Source organism: Denticeps clupeoides, chromosome 2, assembly GCF_900700375.1.
Source record: "Denticeps clupeoides chromosome 2, fDenClu1.1, whole genome shotgun sequence".
Classification (NCBI taxonomy): Eukaryota; Metazoa; Chordata; class Actinopteri; order Clupeiformes; family Denticipitidae; genus Denticeps; species Denticeps clupeoides.
The window spans coordinates 38,199,796-38,221,030 of record NC_041708.1 but is presented as its reverse complement, the minus strand read 5'-3'; the positions used below and the strand labels follow the sequence as shown (position 1 = coordinate 38,221,030).

Here is a 21,235-nt window from a genome sequence, read left to right as displayed (position 1 = left end):
GAGCGAGACGTTCGGACAAGAGCCTCGGCACGTGGCCGGAATGCACCGGGAGCCGGAGTGGAGAGGCCTTGGGTGTTAATTGGAAAACCCGCTGCATCGTGGACCATGACTGACCCCCCGGAAACCACATCTCCTCACATAAAGACACAGAAGCAGCGCTGAGGATGAACAGGATTGGCAACGATTGAGGAGAAAAATATATTTATTAACCAAAAAAAAAAAAAAAAAACACGTTAAATATACAAACGGAAAATTTCTTATTTACACAAAATTGGAACAAAGATCAGCAGCACTTGGATCATTTGCCTGTTATATGTGTACAGATCTGCTTTCATGATTAATTTCTGTAAACGTACGAGCGAGCGCCATCAGCTGCTCCATGTCAGTCTGAAGCCTGACGGCAGCGTGGCGGCCTGCGCCCGGAACTGGACGAAGACGAGGTTGGAGGAGGCCGTGAAGGGCGCGATGTTGGTCTCCTGCGGGAAGAGAGGATAAAAGGGTCAGAAGTTCGTCTTTAACCCCAGAAGTGGAAAAAATGGCAAAGGTCAAGGGTGAAAGCAGGCGGTGAACAGTAGGGGCCCCACCGCTCCGCAGTACGGCCCCACGGCCGGGCTGCCGGCGTCCGGCCCGTCGTACAGCTTCAGGAAGTTGTTCTGACAGTCGCCCGGGTCGTCGATGCTGATCTGGACGAAGGTGACGGTCACCACGCGGCCGCCGGGCGCCCGGATGGTCCAGTCGCACTGCGTGTTGTTGCCATAGGAACCCGGGAAATTCGGACTGGTGAAGGAGCCGTGGTCGCCGTACAGAACCCCACCACAACCTGGACAGGCACAGATGCTCAGTTACACACCCCACCACACACACACACACACACACACTCACACTAGATTAAGATTAATATAGCACTAATAGCGTATTTATTGGACCTGCAGAATGTCCCGTACTGTGAGTTAAACAGGAATATTTATTGCAGTAAACAACGTGAATCAGAGATCAGAAGCTATGTGACGATAACTTAATGTCCCAATCAAATTCAAAAGTGTAAAATCTGGTAATAAAGGAGATGAACAGGGAGTCGGGGCTGTAGTTGTTTTTGGCGGCCTGTTTGTCCACATTTAGGTAATGAAAATTGTATTTTAGTCTCCTTTTCAGTAATGCAATTCTATTAAACCCAGTCGATATAGTACAAGTACCGAGTAGAACAGACAAAAACAACATTTTCATTTACATTTAAATTTACAGTATTTACAAGACGTCCGTATCCAGAGCGACTTACAGTCAGTAGTTACAGGGACAGTCCACCTGGAGACACTCAGGGTTAAGTGTCCTGCTCAGGGACACGATGGTAGTAAGTGGGGTTTGAACCTGGGACTTCTGGTGCACAGGCGAGTGTGTTACCCACTAGGCCACTACCACCTGTCTTTAAATTTTTCTTTAGTCAAACCCATTTCATAATTTAAACAAGGTTATAATTATTATTATTACTATATCCATCCCAGTGGCTGCATTTCTCCCCGAGTTTTTCTACTCACATGTTGTATTCTTTTACACTTCATTTTAAAGTGTGTGTGTGTGTGTGTGTGTGTGTGTGTGTGTGTGTGTGTGTAAATGCGGCTTCAGTGAATAAAAGTAGAAATACTGATGCTGTGGGTAGATGAGGACACCTTGAGGAGAGGAGGTCCAGGTGATCTCGAAGCCGTTGCGGGTGTCGGTGAAGTCGCTCTTGAAGCGCAGGAAGAGCTGGTTGGACCCGGGGAAGACGGGGCTGGGCAGGGCGCTGCCACAGAACTTCCCCAGCAGCGGGGCGCCGTCTGCACTGCCGTTCCGCACCTGCGCGCGGCACACAGCGTTTCGGGGTTACTCGGCCCTGTCATGGGCGGGCGTTGGGGCGCGCGCTTTCCGGGGTCCTCACCTCCAGGTAGTCGAAGGCGCAGGCCGCGTGCGCCTCCAGGTCGAAGCTGTGGAAGAACAGGGAGATGGAGCTGCCCTGCGGGGCGCGCAGCACCATGCTGCAGTCCAGGTTGTGCGGGTACACGTCGGGCCAGCCCGGGCTCTTCAGGTACCCGTACACCTGTTCATACGTCCTGCTGCACCCTGGGGGGACACAGAAAACCCTGATGCTCAAAAGCTGCTTAGATCAGGTTCCGTAGCTCCCAACGAAACAAAAACTCCACCTCTACGTACACCTGACCTCTACAACTCATACAGAACGCAGCAGCACGACTGATGTTCAACCTTCCCAAGTTCTCCCACACCGCCCCTCTGCTACGTTCCCTCCACCGGCTCCCAGTAGCTGCACGCATCAGGTTCAAAATACTGATGCTGGCCTACAAAGCCAAACATGGAGTAGCACCATCCTACCTCACAGCCCTTATTACACCTCGCACTGCACCTCATATACTCCGAGCCTCCAGTACTGCTCGCCTGGTCCCTCCATCTCTGAAGGTAAAAGGAAGACGCTCATCTAGACTCTTCTCCGTCTTGGCCCCTCGGTGGTGGAATGAACTTCCAGCTCAGTCACTGAGCACCTTCACACGGCAGCTCAACACCTTCCTCTTTATTTATAATATTATTAATTATAGAATATTTAGATGAACTTGTAACCTTCTTCTTGTCTGACTTCTGTATAGAAACTAGAACAGAGTGAATAAAAAGATTGTATTCATAGTTGGGGGTCCTAGTGAACCAGAACTGACCACTTCATCCATGGAAACACGTTGTAAGTCGCTCTGGATCAGGACGTCTGGTAAACGCCTTAAATATAAATGTAAGTGTAAAAACACGCATCACTGTACTCTGCAGTGAACGTGATTCATCACAGAATCTTACACGATTAAATTCGGATTTGACTGAAATAAAACAGTAACATCTTCTTGTCCAAATAAAAGAGGGCCGTGACCAGTAATTCAGCGGCCTGCTTCCTTCCAGGACGTCCCGAGGGCTGTAAACGGGGAATTTGTCTACCTGCCACCTGGTAGCTCAGACTGAATCCGTTCCCGCTCAGGAAGGCGTCGGACTTGAAGATGATGAACATGGTGCGGCCGTAGCTGTAGAAATCCGGGATGTGGGCGTCTGAGCCGCAGAACTTGTGCGCTTGGCCGTAGTCTCCCTGGTGGAGTATAGGACCAGTAACGTTCTTCAGACAGTAATACTGAGACAGGAGCATCTGCATCTGAGGAGGTTCTGTAAACCGATTTACCGATCCACAACCTTCTCAAATCATCATGCATTCATTTTCATCAATCGTTCCTAAAAACCTGCTTTATCCATCTTCATATCGGCTATATTGGGGCAGTGGTGGCCTAGCGGAAGGTTGTCGGTTCGAATCCCGATCCGCCAAGGTGCCACTGAGGTCCCCTTGATGAAGGTCCCATCCCCACACCCTGCTCCCCCCACTACTCACCAAGGGTGACAGTTAAATACAGAGGACACGTGTCACTGTGTCACAGTGAGCTGTACTGCAGTTAGAGACTATATGTGTTTTTATATATATATATGAAATTAATTGAAATATATATATATATATATATACTTTTAGTCTAGTCACGTTTCAGTCAACTAAGTCATTTTTGGTCTAAATTCAGTTGATGAAAATTGTATTTTTTTTCTGATTATGATTATGATGAGCAATCAAAACCTATTAACAACTAAAAAATGACCAACTCTTAAAGCAAATCTAAATTTTAGAAACTATACGTGGTTTATATATATATTAATTGAAATACACTAATATATTTACTCTGATTGTACCCGGTATTTTTTACATGAGGTCTGTGTTCCAAAATTTGGTTACTGTCATACAGAGAAGGAATAAAAAAGAATCCGGCCACTAGAGGGCGTCCTGCCCGTCGTCTGTGTGGTGTTCCTCACCATGGGCCAGTCTTTAAACTCCAGGTAGTTGGCGCTGCAGCTCTGGCTGGACTGCAGGTGGAACTGCTGCACCGCCACCTTGACGTTCTCCTGGGGCGGCGCGTCCAGGATCCAGCGGCAGGAGGTGAAGGGGGGGTAGGCGTAGGGGAACATGGGGGACGTGATGGTCTGGGGCGAGGTGGTGGCGTTGAAGGTGCCACCGCAGAGACCTGAGCACCACAGACGTCACTCGTTCAGGGTTACATCACCAGGTACATTCAGACATCATGGACGTGTGTGTGTGTGTGTGTCTGTCTGTTTTTGTGTGTGTGTGTGTGTGTGTGTGTGTCTGTTTGTGTGTGTGTCTTACTGTCCACGGTTTGGTAGGTGGCATTAAAGCCACTGAACGCAACCGAACCGTCGCTGACGAAGTGAACAAACAGGAAGTTCCCAGAAGAGGCAAATGACGGTGGCACCGTGTTCCCACAGTAGGTTCCCACCAGAGGGAAGTGGCCGCTCTCGCCGTCATGAACCTGGAACGTTAGGACGTTGGAACTGGACGTCTTTTCCACTTTTAAACACTCGCAGTGCGACTTTGATGAGAGTTCTTACCCCGACGTAGTCGTATCTGCAGGGGGATCCAGGCTCCAGGTCAAAAGCGCTGAACGTCAGGTTCACCACTTTATTCACCGGCGCCGTGATGGTCCACATGCAGTCCAGGAAGTGCTCGTATCGGCCATCGCCGTTAATGTCCGGGGAACCCAGCGTGCCCTGACTGGCATCAAGGAAACCTCCACAGCCCTGCTGAGGACCTGAGAGAGGGGGGAGGGACAGAGATGGTGAGAGAGAGAGGGGAGGGAGAAAGAGAGAGAGAGAGAGGGAGACAGGAAGAGAGATGGGGAGAGAGACAGAGAAATATAGAGGGGGAGAGAAATGGAGACAGACAGAGAAAGAGAGAGGGGGAGATGGGGAGAGAGATGGAGAGAGAGAGAGGGGGAGACAGAGAGATATGGGGAGAGAGAGGGAGACAGAGACAGGGAGATGGAGAGAGGGAGACAGAGAGATGGCGAGAGAGAGGGAGACAGAGAGATGGAGAGAGAGAGGGAGACAAGAAGAGAGATGGGGAGAGAGACAGAGACAGAAAGAGGGGGAGAGAAATGGAGACAGACAGAGTAGAGAGAGGGGGAGAGAGAGGGAGACAGAGACAGAGAGAGAGAAAGAGAGGTGGGGAGATGGGGAGTGAGAGGAAGAGTTTGAAGTTCATTCCAGCAGGTGGCGCTAGTGACATATAAAACCTTGCAGAAAACCTGGACAAACTATTTATTTTCACAAAAGCAGAATATTTAACTTATGTCATATATGTGACCAGTTTCCACATATGTCGTATATATAATAACGTAGAGATGATTCATAAAGGCTGAATTGAACTAAATATTACTAATAATTCTGTTTCAATTATGTTAATAAAAAATAACAGAGTAAAATGTTATTTCAGTTCTTTGAGAAATTGCACTCTAGGCTTCTCTCAACCACCTTAATCTACAACTACCCATTGAAATTAATAAAATATTTAATTCACTGCAGAAGATAAACTGGAAAACAGGACACCAGACCAGAAGCTTCTCCAGGTTTTCTATATGAACTTTCATTTTGTTTGTGTGGCTTGTTCCAGGTAAGCTTGGGCATACAGCAGTGTTTCTCAAACCTGCCAGAAGGTTTTCAGTCTATCCTGATCTGAAGTAGCTTCAGGAGATTTTGACTGAGAACCTTTCAGCGGTTGGATGTCCAGGAGCAGGGTCTGCATCCAGATCCTTGGTACAACCCGTGAACAAAATGAATGAATTTAGCGAATGATGGCCTCAGAATTTATCCTCTTCTCTTCTTGAGTGAGTGAAAAGGCTCCATTTTAATAGAATTTGTTCTCACGATAAAGAACAACTGAGCGTTTTTACTGGACGTTATCATCAGAAAGAATCCAGCAGCCAACAAAACGTTTCCTCCAAAGACCGAAACGTCGAGGGCAGAAAACAAAAGCATCTGGCAGAAGTTCAAGCTCTTCCCATCACTCGCCCTCAGAGATGCCAGAGACGGTGGGCAGTGAACAGCGGCCATTGTAACCCAAAAGGGCCACGCCCTGAGACACAGAGCGCCGCGTTGTTCCAGCCGCCTGTCTCCGGCAGACACACAAGAATGTCAGAGGCCGGCCACTCTGGGCGCAGACCCTGTGCCATCTGCTGCCATCGCATCACGGTGGATGAAAGCTGGTACAGCGCCCGTTTACCAGCAGAGAAGAACATTAACCCTGTTTATTACGCTCAGAAGGTTCCTTGCATGTCTTGTATTTGGAAATTGGGTTTATTGTTATTGATTGGGTTTGATTCCAAATCCAAAATGCATTCATATTTGTACAAGGGTGTTTTTACCTAAAGTTTCCCGGTACGTCGCCCTCCACCCATCTGATGCTATGGACGAGTCCGTCCAGAACACGATGTACATCTGATTCGAGGAGGAGCGCAGGCTGGGAGGAAGCTGCTGACCGCAGAATTTCCCCATCAGAGGGGAGAAGGTGTCAGGACCATCATACACGGCCACGTAGTCGGCCACGCAGGACGAGGACACCTCCAGGTGGAAAGTGTTGAACCTGCAGGAGCAGAGCAATCCCAACACAGACCTGTACCAACAACTTCTGAAATCATGAACAATCTAACAACACCTCATATAACACATTCACTTTTAATCTGTTAGATTATTTCAGGACGTTTATTAATAATGTGTATCCTTGGTTCTCAATCTGGTGGTACTCCAGCTCCCTCTAGTGGCGCATTATTATTAATATTCAAGGCTGCTGTCTGTTTAAACGCAGTGTAGTTATTACTCATGATATAATCAATGTAGTACTGTACAGTAATAAATAATGTTAGTGTCCTGTGTAAACTAGGCCCAAACGACATTGAATTTTTGCCAGTGTACATTGTAAAACGCATGAGATCCACAGCTAAACAGCTTAAAAAGCACACATGTGTCCACCTGCCTCAAAACAAGTTCTACATTTGAAAACACTGCAGGATTTTGTGCCTTATGGCCTTTTAAAACCTGAATTGTGGGTTTGCAATGTAAATAAAAATTTAGGTATTTAAGGATCTAAATAATAAATGCATTTCTGAAAAATTGTTTCAGATATGACCCTGTTCAGATACAGTAGAGGCCAAAAGTTTGGACACCCTATTCGATGTGTTTTCTTTATTTTCATGACAATTTACGTTGGTAGATTCTCACTGAAGGCATCAAAACTATGAATGAACACATGTGGAGTTCTGTACTTAACAAAAAGTGGAGACCTGACATCCACAGTCACTGGACCTGAACCCAGTCCAGATGGTTTGGGGTGAGCTGGACCAACAAGTGCTAAACACCTCTGGGAACTCCTTCAAGACTGTTGGAGAAGCATTTCAGGTGACGACCTCTTGAAGCTCATCGAGAGAATGCCAAGAGTGTGTAAAGCAGTAATCAGAGCAAAGAAACTAGAATATAAAACATGTTTTCACTTATTTCACCTTTTTTTGTTAAGTCCATAACTCCACATGTGTTCATTCATAGTTTTGATACCTTCAGTGAGAATCTACCAACGTAAATGGTCATGAAGATTAAGAAAACACCTTGAATGAGAAGGTGTCCACACTTTTGGCCTGGACTGTAAAAACTGAAATAATGAATCAGTGTAGAATGGGAAGCGCTTCCTCTCCCTCTCACACACACTTTTACACGAACCAGCTTTGCACAAACGCTCTCGCATCTGCAGGAGGAAACAGGGTGAGGAACAGGTGCTCACTTCAGGTCGACGATGCGGTTGTTGCTGACGATGACGTGGTACGTGCAGTTCATGTTGTGGTGGTACTCTGAGATGGAGAGGGTGGGGCTGCTGACCGAACCCGAGCTGCTGTTGAACACTCCGCCGCACGCTGCAGAACGGTAAGAGAACATCTACAACATCTTGTCCTTTCATGGAACCCAGTTAGCCATCAAATTTCCACAATCATGTCTACAGACTCGTATACTTTTTTACAGTTGGGCTACACAAAGGTCAAAGGTCAGTGTGGACCGTGCACAGACCCGACTGTGAATGTGTCTGTGGGCACAATGAAAATCCTCCCAGCGGCAGCATATTCCCCACGTGCCATGCCCATCCCGCTCAAATCCCCCCCGATTGTTCCCAAATCGCGGCGCAGCGCCATTCTGCACATTCGGCATTCATGCGGCTTCAGCACTCGCATTCCTGCGCGCCGTAAACAGCCCCGGAGTCGGCGTCCACCGTACCCACACTGCCGGGTGCCCGCCGTGCCCTCAACCGGAGCCTGAGCCCGACACACTCCAGGGACAATATGTAGGCGTAGAGGATTTGGGGACACTCGCAAATGTCAGATTCATTAGTTCGCTAATCAGAATGAAGAATTAAGACACTTGTTTACGGATCTGAAGACAACAAAGTCCCAGGTTCAAACCCCACTTACTACCATTGTGTCCCCGAGCAAGACACTTAACCCCAAGCATCTCCAGGGGGACTGTCACTGTCACTTTTGACTAAGTCGCTCTGGAAATGGAAATAGGGTGTGACTACAGGCTCCCTCCTTTTCAAACGTTCGCCGCACTCCCAATAACCCCTGTACACAGGGGACGTCACTGAAGGTCACAAACGTGACCACGCCCACCACCAAAACCAACATGCAGATTATCAGTGACCACGCCCCAGGCATGATTATATAATTACACACGAGCCCTAAATATACATCAGATTCCCAGAACAATGACCCTTGGAGCTCCAGGCATGATGGATACTGCAGAACAATCAATATAAGCAGCAGGAACGGGTTTGGAATGGTGATGTTCTGATCGACGTAGGTCATCATACTCACGGATGGCTCGGTATTCAGCCATGAAGCCGATGTCATGGATTATGGAATCGGAGTAGAAGTTGACCAGCATGGGCCCAAAGGTGGCGAAAGGGCCTGGGAGCGTGTCACCACACACCGTGGCAAGGAGGTCGCCGGTGACGGACGGGCCCCTGTAGATCTTCACGCCGTCAAACAAGCACGTGCCGTGAGCTGCAGCAGGCAGGAGGTTGGATTCAGGGCTACCTTTAAACACGCCGTGAGCACAGTTCCTGCTCGAGGAACCCACCTTCGGTGTGGAAGGCCTTGAAGGTGAGGAAGATGACCGTTTGGGCTCCAGCGTCGATGAGGTAGTCACAGTTGGAGTTGGGCGGGTACTCGGCCGGGTAGCCGGGAGACACGACGCGACCCGTCGGTGCAGTGAAGTTCGCGCCGCAACCTGAGGGACATCGCGCACGAGAGACGCCGATTGGAAGACCATGTCTCCTGGTGGAGGACACTGCCAGGAGCTACACTCACGTGTGGTGAAGGAGGCACTGAAGCCCTTGCCAGGGTTCTCAGAGGACTGGAAGCGGCTGGTGATGATGTTGTATGGGGCGATGACTGGTGCAGGAGCCGATGTTCCACAAGCTGTGGCCAGCAGTCCGGCATCAGATTCCTGGTCTCCAGACCACACCTGGAACAACACACCAGATGCACCATTGCACCATTACGGATTTAATCTCCTGGCTTGTGAGTCTGGGTTAACGGGCCACCTTCACGTAGCTGTTCTGGCAGTGCCCAGTGGAGTCTGGGATCTGGAAGTCGCTGCTGAAGCTCATCTCCAAATGGTTGCCCTCGTGGGCGATGACGGTCCAGGAACACTCGATGTTGGTGGGGAAGTTCTGAGGGTAGTTGGGTGTTTTAAAAGTGCCCGTGTCGGCATGAATAACCCCACCGCACCCTGCAGGAGGGTGAACATCAGGTAAATTCCTCCATCATCGTCAATCAGAGGACCACACAATAACGCTCTTCTCTAAAACGGGTTTTTGGGTTCTAACACAGAAGCATGTGGCCATCCACACAGATACGCGGAACTGAAAATACTCTGATAACCGTACTGGGTCCCCTGAAATGCCGTCTTCGTGACATACCTGAGGAGTCGGTTGACCAGGTGGCCACAAAGCCTCCCATGTTGACAGAGTGGTCAGCGAGGAAGACCACAACCATTTTGTTGGACCCGGACTTTATGGTACCAGGGGAGGTGGTCCCACAGTACTGGCCAATGATGGGAGACCCAGGTGACGCCCCGTTGAAGATGGTGACGGAGTCCCAGGAGCAGGTGTCATGAGCCTCCACTTGGAAGTAGGTGAAGGTCAGCTGGATGGTGGGTAAAATTGTACATTCAGAATTCTCATCAGTGAGGCCATTTCTCAGAACAATTTTCTGTGATACTCACAGAAATGGTGTGGCCCTCAGGGGCCTCCAAGAGCCAGGCACAGCGGCTCTGGCCGGGGTAGTTGCCAGGGTAACCAGGGCTGGTGATCTCTCCTCCCTCCCCAGCCTGAAGGCCTCCACACTCTACAGAGGAATCGGAGTCACTGGGTCACCTCCACTGTCATGGAAGCCTAAATCACTACATTACAAGCAAATTAAAGAGTCAAATCTGCACTGACCAGAGAAGTAATATCTGGCTTTGAAGCCCAGGTCAACCCCACTCTCATCAGACAAGAAGTGGACCCAAAGCCCAGAGGTGGACACCACAATAGGAACGGGTTGGATGGTCTGCCCACAGAATCGGGCCAGCCTCTCCCCAGTAGAATCATCTGCACAAAAAAAAACACACATTATATTGACATTTCCAGCATTTACCAGACGCCCTTTTCAGAGCGTCTTACAGTCAGTAGTTACAGGGACAGTCCCCCCCTGGAGACACTCAGGGTTAAGTGTCTTGCTCAGGGACATGATGGTAGTAAGTGGGGTTTGAACCTGGGTCTTATGGTTCATAGGCAAGTGTGTTACCCACTAGGCTACTAGCACCCACTTATATAATTGCATGTATTTATATATATTTGTGAGTTTAGCAAGATCAAGTCAACACAAGCAAACACGGACTGTTATAAGCCAGTTTTGTGACCTTTTTGTAAGATTCTCCAGTTCACCAATCAGAACGCTTGAATAAAGGAACAGGTTCAAACCCCACTTACTATCATCGTGTCCCCGAGTGTCTCCAGGGGGACTGTCCCTGTAACTAAGTCGCTTCAGATAAGGGCATCTGATAAATACCATAAATGTAAAATTCTGGTTTGGCTGCAGACTTGTGATTTGTGATTGCTGATTGAACCACGAACAAATGATATAATGAGCGGAGAAAAAAGAGGAATGAAGGAGGAAGGGAGGAGCCAGGGTTGTTCATTCAGTGTTTCCAGAAATACAGTTATATGCCACATGCTGATGAAGACAAGTACATATTTTATTTAAATAGAACGTTCCATTGCAGCTGGTATAAAGTGAATACAACAGCACTCCCTATGGGCTGGGAGGTGGAAGTGCAGAAGGGCTCACCCATCCGAAACTCGATGTAGTCCTTCCTGCAGGTCGTGTCACTCTGGAGGTGAAGCTCGTCGAGCAGCACAACGATGGAGGAGTTGACGTGATTCGGGTTCAGAAGCTGCCATTCGCAGTTCAGACTGTTGCTGTAGTTGGACGTGCCGTAACCCGGCGAAGTGAAATTTCCTCCACTGCCGTCGGTCAGGATGCCACCACATTCTGTAAAAAGAACATGTCAACAAATAATACATTTTACATGACATGTCTCCTTCATTTAGACATTGTCTGGAGATCTGAACGTTTTTACTTACCTGCTGCCTCATCTGAAGAGTAGTCAGCACTGAAGCCTCCGCTGGACACGGACGCATCAGTGCGGAAAACTACCGCCATGGTATTCCCTGACGACTTGACCTGCATGCCGGATGGCACGTTGCCACAGAGGCGCTCCAGGCGAGGAGCGCTGGACTGAACGCCATTAAAAATCTGAAGATGAAACCCTCAGAATCACAACCAGTACTATAAAGATGCACTCAGTCCAAAGAAGTCCGTAGAAAGTCTGATAAATGCCATGCATGTGAATTCTCACTTCTACGTAGTCGTAGCTGCAGGCACCGTGGTCCTGCAGTCGCAGGTCGGTGATGGTGAGCGTGACCCTGCGACCTTGGGGAACAGTGATGTGCCAGCGGCAAGTCCGGCCGTGGGGGTAGAGGTTGGGGTAATTTGGAGATGAGATGGTACCCGCTGGAGCATTTAGATCCCCGCCACATTCTGGGGAGATGGAGAGGAGAAAATGGGTTTTTTTTACTGGTCTCGCCATAAATCTCTTCTCACCGCCTTCCAGCAAACAATGGATTTAACGACTTGGAATCCATCAGCCTGTGGTCTGAATGGTGACCCACCCTCCACACTGGCTTCAAACGAAAGACTGAAGCCCTCGGCGTTCCCACTGCCATCACTAACAAACTTAACGTAGGCAAAGCTGTCGCCAGTGTCCATGGGAGCAGGAATGGAGCTCCCACAATGCATCCCCAGCAGGCGGCCTGTAGAGAGCAGCAACAAAGGACAAGTAGATAAATCCTTTTAACCGCCGTCCAAACCGTAGGTGTCCGGGACCATCAGAGCATCTCTGAGCACGCTGACATTTAACCACCGATTACACAATTTGTGCACATACTGTATATAAACATGGTAAATTTTATATACTGTACAACATGGTTAACTGGTAAACTGGGCTTGTTAGTTCGACCTGAGGCGTTGTATTCACGGATCTCCACAAAGTCGCCGCTGCACTCGGTGCTGGTCTGCAGGCTGAAGGCGTTGTAGCTCAGGGTGAGGTAGTGCCCTGTGGGACCCTCCAGGTACCACTCGCAGCTGGCGGCGTCAGGGTAGTTGGCATCAGGGTACCCAGGGCTGTGGATTGTGCCGCTCTGTCCGGTGTATCTGCCTCCACACGTGGCTGAGGGTGACGGGATATGTCAGATATACCTGAGCCACCTGAGCCGCCAAATCTAGATGGCGACTGAAGCCCTTCTTTACAGATGCTCGACATCATGAAAATAAGTGAAAGTTTAAAGAATGTAAATTAACAGCACAATGGCCAAAAACATTTGCAAATAAACATTTAAAGGATCCTAATAACCTCTACCCGACAGGCAACACTGAGGGTGATTAGGACCCAGCACTCATGTGAATGGGTGCCACCTGGCTAGCCCAGGGCCATCAAGGTCACACAGCTGGCAGTTATTTGTATCTCGAAGGAGAGAAACCGACCGCACGGGGTAATTTTATTCCGGAAGACTCTGATTCAGACCAATATACACATATTTATCTGTTTACAGTGCACAAGACACCAAACATAACTATAAATATTTCATGGTTTGATGGTTTGAAACATTGTCATTAGCAGAGAAAGATTCTCACCAATTGAGTACTTGGCCTTGAAGCCCTTGTGGGAAACTACACTGTCCGACCGGAAGCGCACGTACATCAGTGGGCCCGTGGCACGCTGGGTAGATGGCCTTTGACTGCCGCAGAGCTTGGAAATGGGTTGGGAATCTGGGCTGGCTCCGTCTCGGATTTCCACATAGTCATAGAAACAGCTGCGAGGTGTGGAGAGAGCGGAAAATAAAAGTGGATTTATCATCTGACAGACAACGTTGTGGGGAACCGTATTAAGTCGCGTAATAGATCGCGATGTTCTTCGATAATCTTTGATCGGTGCATCATACCTGCTACTAGGCTCAACATCAAAGTCCTCAAAGTCCAGTTGCACAGCCTCGCCGTTGGGCACAGTGATGACCCAAACGCAGTCAATTTTCACAGGGTACGGGGATGGATAGTTGGGAGACATGATGTACCCTGGTGGGTCCGAATCACTCAGATGAATGGTTCCTCCACAAGCTGAAAAAACGTGAGGGTTCAGAGCTTTTTAGGTTCTCTCTTCAATCTGCAGCCATAACCCTCAAACTGTGAAATGTAAAACATTACCAAAACCACAAAACCTATCAAAAAGCCTGTACTGTGCTGCTGTGTATCACATGTGACAATCACTTCACTTTGACTTTGAAAAATTAAAAAATAATCTTCCTGATGTAGTTTCTGCACAAATTCTGATGGCAAAAAATTCTGTTAAATTGCTTCAATCTTTCAGTCACGACACATGGTGGCATCAAACCAAGTGTCATATGCCCATAATAATATAACAGAAAAATATAAATAATCTATAATCTCACCCTGACTGTGAGCCTCAAATACGAGTTTAAAACCAGCGGCCTCATTGGAACCATCGGAAACAAAGCGCACATGGAGGTTGTTATCAGAGGTTTGAAGGATGGATGGGGGGGACGATCCACAGATTCGGCCGCCCAGTGAGGGAGCAGAGGAATCGGGCCCATTCTGTAACTGCAGAGGTGAAAAAAAACTAATCGGTACAGCTTAATAAATCAGGGTGAAACACTTAACAGGGCAATAATAAGATATTAACCACACACCTCCACATAATCTCCTGAGGTGCATCCCGTTCCAAAGCCCTGAATCTGGAATGGGCTCAAGAAGCTAATGGACACTCGGAAACCAGGGGTGACCATTACATGCCAGCTGCAGTCCTGGTTGGCAGGGTAGTTATGGGGGTAACCCGAGGTACTGATAACCCCTCTGTCTGTATGGAGGAGGCCTCCACATCCTGGAAAAGATGCCAACCGTCGTTTAGAACAGGTATAAAACGTCACAAGGAGCTGAAAACTTGAATTAAGATGGAGATCCACCTGGACACCTGAGGATGAAAGAGGTAACAAGGTGCGGGTCTCACCCTTAGAGTAAGAGGCATTGAAGCCACGTCCAGTTACAACACTGTCTGATGTGAAGCGCAAGAACATGGCCTCTCCTGTGGAATGGAAGGGTCCTGGTGGGTCATGCCCGCAAACACGCCCCAGCAAGGGAGACAGGTTGGTTTCACCTGGAGACACACACACACATTGACCATGAATATCTGTGTAATGTGTTACATTAGCAAGGACGTGAAGGGTCCTGTCTTACCATCCCGGACGTCCAGGCTGTCATAGAAGCACTCAGGGGCTTCCTCTATGTCCACAAACAGCAGGTTGAGCTCCACAATTGATCCAGGTGAGCGGATTACCCATGAGCATTCGAGATTGGTTGCGTAGTTGTTAGGCCAGCCAGGTGAGAACAGGAAGTGAGGCGTGTCCCCGGGCATCAGCGCACCGCCACAGTCCCCTGGTATTACACACACACACAATTACATTTAAAATCAGATAATGTAGAAATAAATGTGCAGAGTTCTACCCTGCTCTAGATGTTCTCACTGAATATGAAGACTGAATGCACTGACCTGGGGCGATGGTTGGGATTGGTCCAGTCCTCTGGACGGCTGTCCACTCGAGGAGAAATCCTTTTCCCCCGATCAATGAGTCTGAACGGAACTCCAGCGTCAAAACGCTCCCGGAGCTGCTGACCGGCTCGGGCAGGGCAAGGCCGCAGAAGGTGCCCAGGGGATAACCGTGAACATTGGGCCCATCAAATATCTAAAGAAGTAGGTGGAGATAAATCAGGAAAACACACTCAAGATATTGTGCAAGACACTTCATGCAAAACTCATAACTAATTTGAACTCATAGACCTAATTTGAAGACCTCTGAACACCAAAATCAAATTGGTACATCTATGAGATCTGAATAAACATTTGTACAGAACTCGGCCCAAAAAAATCACGGCTAACAAGAACATACCCTCAGCTGGTCATAATAGCAGTTGGACAGGTCCTCAATGTCCATCTCCAGAAACTGGATGCGGATATAGAAGTCGGCATCAACGGTGATGGTCCAGCGGTAGTCGGCATCATTTGGGTAGGTGCGTGGCCACAATGGTGATGCGATCTGGCCAGAGGAACCCATGATGTCGTTTCCGTACACTGGAAGGAACCCAAGTTCATCAAACATCATGCAGGCTTTATTCTATGGGTTCAGAATGGAACTCTACGAGAGGAACTCACAGTGGGAAAAGCTGATCCTGAAACCTGCTCCGCTGATGGAGGCGTCGGAGACAAACTTCAGCCACAGCACATGGCCAATCACAGAGGTGTAGTTTGACGGGAGGCCGTTTCCACAGAAGCGTCCAATCAGCTGACCAGTTGAGTTGCCCTCACGGATTTCCAGGTAGTCATGGCTGCAGTCAGAACTTTCCTGGAGCTCGAACATGCTAGAGGGGCAGAAAAGAGACGTACCTCTTGTAACAGGGTCTCACGGCATCTTTCCATTTGGTTATGGCAGGCCGTCACTCACATGAAGGACATCTGCAGACGGTTGCCAGGAGAGCTGGTGATTCTCCACACACATTCAGCATTTGGGGGATATGCATCGGGGTAGTTGGGGCTGTTGAACACTCCAGACTCCATGTGGAACGAGCCCCCACAACCTTGACCGCAGGGCAGAGAAACATTTAGAACGTTACAGAAGAACCAGTGAGAGGAGCGGAGCTGCTGGTCGTCTCTTACTGGAAGTAGAGGCTGAGTAGGTTGCCCGGAAGCCCTTCTTGGAAACAGAGGAGTCACTGACAAAATTGACAACCAGCGCATTGCTGAATGAGGTGACTGGGTGAGGGACGTCCCTTCCGCAGTAGCGGCCTGGAAGTCAGGAGAACAGTAGATGAGGTGCCCGGGTCTCCATAAAAACTGAAATCTGCTGGAACGCTGGCATCAGGGTCCCTTACCAACCAGCGGGGCCTGATCGTTGTCCCCATCCAAAACCTCCACAGCATCATGGGAGCAGCTGGAATTGATCATCTCAAGTTCAAAGTCAGTGAAGGACAAGGTCACATGGGTAACTGCAGGTTTCAACCAAGAAAAGACATTTTTGAGGCAAAACATTGCTGAGATAACATCGTAGCCAGACCTGCGCTGCCATTCAGGAGCGAGTTGCTATTTACATGAGTCCCCCTGGGGCCCGTGGTTCGTGGCCCCTAATTTCCGCTAAAATAATGAAATGAGGTGCAGAGTTCGCTCACATGGCTCCTGTGCCCGGATGATCCAGCTGCAGTTCTGATTGGCCGGGTAGGGGTACGGGTACCGAGGTGAGGCGATGGCGCCGCCAATTTCGTCCGTCGTGATGAAAGACCCGCAGGCTTTAAAGGAACAGAGAAGGCGTCAGTATCGGGGAACCTCTGGGAGGAACTGGCCATGACAGGGAGACCCACCCTCGGAGAACCGAGCACTGAAGCCGCGATGGCTGAGGCTGCTGTCGGAGCGGAAGCGGACGTAGATGGCGTTGAAGGTTGACGTGATTGGGTCAGGGCGGGTCACACCGCACGCGTGAGCCAGCACAGGGGCCAGTGAGCTGGGGCCGTCATGTACCTGTGGAGGAACAGAAGCTGACGTTTGGCAGGGAACGTGGCACTAGACATATCCATACATCCATACTAGGAGGTCATGTCACTCACAGACACATAGTCCCACTCGCAGGTGTTGTGATTCTCGATGTCCAGATCAGTGAAGTTGAAAAGAACGCGGTGGCTCTCGTCCACCGTGATGACCCAGGAGCAGTCCACGTTGTTGGGGTAGTTCTGGGGGTAGGACGGGGAGTGGACCTCACCGCTGGGCGCTGTGATCGCTCCACCGCAGCCTGAAATGCGACGGGGGTCAGAGTGGGTTCTGGCCATTGGCCAGTGTGTGTTCGCATCCATCTTGTTGTGTCATCCATGGCCCTCAACACTCACCACCCGTGTTCTCATGCCAGCTGGCATTGAAACCCCTCCCGGTGCCAAAGGAATCACTCTTGAAGCGGACAGTGACCTGGTTGCCTGTACTGGACACCACCAGCGGGGACCCGGGAGGCCGTGTGGTGCAGAGCTGAGCCAGACGGGGTGCGGTCAAGTCTGGACCGCCGTACACCTGAACAGAGATCACTGAGCATCAATCAGGGAAACATGCAGAAGGGCTGAAGATAACAGTTAGAACAAAACAACCCAAATCAAGCAATCTGATCCACTTGGCATCCTGACTCCGGCATTGAGTCATTTTGTTGGTTACCATCACCAACAGGCTCCATTAGAACCTAGTTCACCAGACACTTGTGTAGCCCAGAGTAATAAAATGATGTTTAACTCTGACATTCACACACACACACAAACACGTCACATGATCTCCACCGAACTGCTGCTGAGCAGAGCTGTGCTGGGAATTATGGGTAGTATTCTGTCGGAAAGGCGCCGACTCTGGAAGTCAGCATTCCAGAGACATGAGCACACACACACGCAAATGTGTTATATACACACGTATACATGCAAGTATGAACATGTGCAACCACTGCTCTCACACACACACACACACACACACACACGGTCTGAATGATGGTCTTTGTTCTAACTGTTGAGGAGCAGAGGAGCAGACCAGCTTTGCTTTCACGGTGAGGAACGTGACGCCAGATACCTCCAGCACATCGTAGGTGCAGTCGGGGTGGTACTCCACGTCAAACTCGTTGATGGTGATGGTGACACTGCTGCCCCCGCTGGTCTGGATGTGCCAGATGCACTCACGGTTTACTGGGTACTGGCCAGGGTAGCCGGGACTGTTGAAGGAGCCGGTCGGCCCCAAGAGCTCCCCACCACAACCTGCAGAGACATAGAGAAGGTTAGAGAAGGTCTTCCAGGCCTGCTTATTTTGAACATCCCCTCATTTTCACAGATCTGAGGGCCACAGTAGAACCTCCATCAACACAGGAACATCAAATCTTTACATCTAAAGAATAAGAGAAGATATATTTGAACGTTCATGATTTCGGGCACTTTTGAAACCTACTCATGTTCACATGAAGGCGAGATACAGCTGAGAAGGTTGCAAGAACGTTGGTACCAAGTATGTGAAAATGAAAAGACAGACTGCTTGCTTTATGTTTCCTCGTCACACGCCAGACTGTCAGATGTGGGTCAGGAGGCTTCACGGAAGACCCACAGAATCTGTCAAAGTGTCAACCGTGCACCAGTGTCCTCCGGGCACCAGGGGAACGTTCTGGAGATGTTTCCACTTCGGTGTCAGAGTGCACCGCCCACCACTGTTCCGACTGTCCATCAGTTAACTCACCGGGGAAAGCGAGAGCTCGAAACTGAAAAAACGACTTCTCCTCCTGCCACTGTCTACTTTATGAACTTTATCTTATCTGGAATGCAGTACAAGTTGTTTGGTGGCGTGTAACATGGTTCGCGACTGATGTCTCGGGCTATAACCAAATTCAGCCAATCGCAGCTTTCTCTGTCTGACATCATTTCCTGCACTCACATGGAGCAGCACACACACACACACTCGCACATGCACACACACACACACAGCGTGACATCATGGTTCTGACCTCCTCCACCCCCTTTTCTTGGCTTCTCCATTTGTTTCTATTTTCCGTGCCCTCTGAGGTAAAAAGGAAACTTTGTGGGAATGAACAACAAGTTTTTCACTTCATGGAGAATGTGGACTGACCAGAAAAGGAATTCAGTTGGAAAGAGAGGGGACCGGACAGAGAGAGAGAGAGAGAGAGAGAAGGAGAGAGAGAGGGACACCAGACAGAGAGAGAGAGAGAGAGACACCAGGCTTGTTCGACTGTAGCTTCCATTATCTGGACAGATAAACACCCCTGACGAAACCTACACCTCTGAATTGCCTCTCCTCATGTCACTACCATTTTAGGGTCAAAGGTCAGGAAGTGCCAACTGTAAAAGTGCGTGTGTGTATTCATTTTTTCAGACCTTTTTTAGGAGCAGCGTGACCTACCATGCTGGTACCACAGCATCTGGAAGCCTGTCTGGGACACCGAAGAGTCGGAGTGGAACACAACATGAAGGCTGGAGCCTGTGGTAGTGCCGGGTGGAGGGGGCGTGGCCCCACAGTACGTGCCAATCACAGCAGCTTGTTCGTTGGACCCATCAAATAGCTGGCGGGAGAGAGGGTTACTGGTCATGTTATAGTTCAGTTGCTCTGAAAATCACGGGTCCTCAGAGTTTAGTTCACTGTTGCCAGGAAAGCGGTGGGAACCTGACGTAATGGAGTAATGGTGCCACATGGGCACAGATTACAGGTGCACAGTCATGTCTTTTTAACATAAAGCAGCCTGATGTTACATTTACATTACAAACGTTCCCCCGCGGAATATTTTTCTTTCACTACACTGATCAGTTTAGTGGTCTTCATTTGGACTACAAAAGGACCAGGGTGTCTAGTAACGTGTCCAGATTTGATTTGACTCTCTATTTATGCCTCGGAGGATCTCTACGTAGAATCATGGAAATAACATTGTGTTTTTTGAAGAGACACCGCAGAGGGAGACCGGGATAAAACAACATCTCCTCCCCTCACTCCCGGCCCCAATGATGTCATGTGTGTTGGGGTCACCATGGAGACGGAGAACAACTCCCTGCTGAACGGCTGCCGTTTATTTCCTTTTGACTTTTTTCCAAAAATCCCGAAGCCAAGAGGCTGTAGAAAGATCAGCTGTGACCCGTTACAACAGCAAGGAAGACGTGAAAAAAGAAGACATTTTTAAAAATCTGAGATGTTTCCTCCGAGTTTAGCCCTTAAAATGGAAAGCTTGAACCCATGTCGGCCATTTGAAGTTGTCTGCAGAACACACCTTGATGTAGTCGAAGTTACAAAAGCTGGAGGTGCTCTCCAGGTTGAAGGTCTGGAAGGTGTAGTTGATGGAGTTTCCCATGGTGGTCTGGATGGTCCAGCTGCACTGGGAGGAGTGTGGGTAATTGTTCGGATATTCCGGAGTCTCCAATACGCCTCTCCACTGGTTGGAAATGTTCACACCCTGGCAAGCTGCAGGAGAAAAAAGACATCAATTAATAATTAATGCAACAAAAATGTGCAAACGTAATAATGTTTTGCAACGATGCAAACCTTTTTGCATATAATAAGACTTATATTTAACATTTGGTCTCATATTACTCATTTACAAAAGCACAACATTGTGAAAGGAGACTGGCTACTAATCATCTACTAAAAGAGATTCATAAAGCATAATCTGTAAATGATTTTCATGGTTGTGAATTTCTCATCTGCTGGCTCGTAGTAGCCTAGTGGGTAACACACTCCCCTATGAATCAGAAGACCCAGGTTCAAATCCCACTTACTACCATTGTGTCCCTGAGCAAGACACTTAAACCTGAGTGTCTCCAGGGGGGGGGCCTGTCCCTGTAAATACTGATTGTAAGTCACTCTGGATAAGGCGTCTGGTAAATGCCGCAAATGTAAATATGAAAGCAGCTTAAAAGCCTTTATACTCCACTTTGCAAGACGGTTTCACATAAAAAAGCATGGAACTGAGGAACTGACCTTCACTCAGCATAGGTCAGCATAATCACTAATATATTGTTATTAATCTTACTGAATATCCTGCATCTCGTGCATAAAAGATTCACATAAAGGAATTCAGCGGTATCAACAGTCCCAAAATGCTAATCAGTTCTCATGAGTG

The 21,235-nt window shown here is 48.8% G+C and overlaps 1 protein-coding gene across 1 annotated transcript in view; it reads right to left on the bottom strand.

The window, feature by feature from the left end:
• Nucleotides 1-310: 310 nt before the first annotated feature.
• cubn (cubilin (intrinsic factor-cobalamin receptor)) overlaps nucleotides 311-21,235 on the bottom strand; it is a 31,563-nt gene continuing 10,638 nt past the window's right edge. The window contains exons 26-66 of the mRNA XM_028959266.1: nucleotides 20,387-20,577; nucleotides 19,531-19,690; nucleotides 18,202-18,383; nucleotides 17,490-17,664; nucleotides 17,214-17,395; nucleotides 16,971-17,127; nucleotides 16,782-16,898; nucleotides 16,488-16,601; nucleotides 16,273-16,401; nucleotides 16,061-16,193; nucleotides 15,772-15,977; nucleotides 15,509-15,690; nucleotides 15,112-15,304; nucleotides 14,799-14,996; nucleotides 14,572-14,718; nucleotides 14,255-14,445; nucleotides 13,997-14,165; nucleotides 13,493-13,664; nucleotides 13,185-13,363; nucleotides 12,511-12,720; nucleotides 12,164-12,304; nucleotides 11,851-12,032; nucleotides 11,576-11,747; nucleotides 11,280-11,483; nucleotides 10,391-10,540; nucleotides 10,174-10,295; nucleotides 9,869-10,094; nucleotides 9,491-9,678; nucleotides 9,255-9,411; nucleotides 9,025-9,174; nucleotides 8,760-8,948; nucleotides 7,679-7,808; nucleotides 6,273-6,490; nucleotides 4,462-4,661; nucleotides 4,220-4,382; nucleotides 3,871-4,079; nucleotides 2,965-3,109; nucleotides 1,913-2,094; nucleotides 1,665-1,830; nucleotides 585-820; nucleotides 311-476 (exon numbers count right to left, since the gene is read on the bottom strand). Of these exons, the coding sequence (XP_028815099.1) occupies nucleotides 369-476; nucleotides 585-820; nucleotides 1,665-1,830; nucleotides 1,913-2,094; nucleotides 2,965-3,109; nucleotides 3,871-4,079; nucleotides 4,220-4,382; nucleotides 4,462-4,661; nucleotides 6,273-6,490; nucleotides 7,679-7,808; nucleotides 8,760-8,948; nucleotides 9,025-9,174; nucleotides 9,255-9,411; nucleotides 9,491-9,678; nucleotides 9,869-10,094; nucleotides 10,174-10,295; nucleotides 10,391-10,540; nucleotides 11,280-11,483; nucleotides 11,576-11,747; nucleotides 11,851-12,032; nucleotides 12,164-12,304; nucleotides 12,511-12,720; nucleotides 13,185-13,363; nucleotides 13,493-13,664; nucleotides 13,997-14,165; nucleotides 14,255-14,445; nucleotides 14,572-14,718; nucleotides 14,799-14,996; nucleotides 15,112-15,304; nucleotides 15,509-15,690; nucleotides 15,772-15,977; nucleotides 16,061-16,193; nucleotides 16,273-16,401; nucleotides 16,488-16,601; nucleotides 16,782-16,898; nucleotides 16,971-17,127; nucleotides 17,214-17,395; nucleotides 17,490-17,664; nucleotides 18,202-18,383; nucleotides 19,531-19,690; nucleotides 20,387-20,577 (7,025 nt within the window). The 3' untranslated portion in view covers nucleotides 311-368. The remainder of the gene's footprint in view (nucleotides 477-584; nucleotides 821-1,664; nucleotides 1,831-1,912; nucleotides 2,095-2,964; nucleotides 3,110-3,870; nucleotides 4,080-4,219; nucleotides 4,383-4,461; nucleotides 4,662-6,272; nucleotides 6,491-7,678; nucleotides 7,809-8,759; nucleotides 8,949-9,024; nucleotides 9,175-9,254; nucleotides 9,412-9,490; nucleotides 9,679-9,868; nucleotides 10,095-10,173; nucleotides 10,296-10,390; nucleotides 10,541-11,279; nucleotides 11,484-11,575; nucleotides 11,748-11,850; nucleotides 12,033-12,163; nucleotides 12,305-12,510; nucleotides 12,721-13,184; nucleotides 13,364-13,492; nucleotides 13,665-13,996; nucleotides 14,166-14,254; nucleotides 14,446-14,571; nucleotides 14,719-14,798; nucleotides 14,997-15,111; nucleotides 15,305-15,508; nucleotides 15,691-15,771; nucleotides 15,978-16,060; nucleotides 16,194-16,272; nucleotides 16,402-16,487; nucleotides 16,602-16,781; nucleotides 16,899-16,970; nucleotides 17,128-17,213; nucleotides 17,396-17,489; nucleotides 17,665-18,201; nucleotides 18,384-19,530; nucleotides 19,691-20,386; nucleotides 20,578-21,235) is intronic.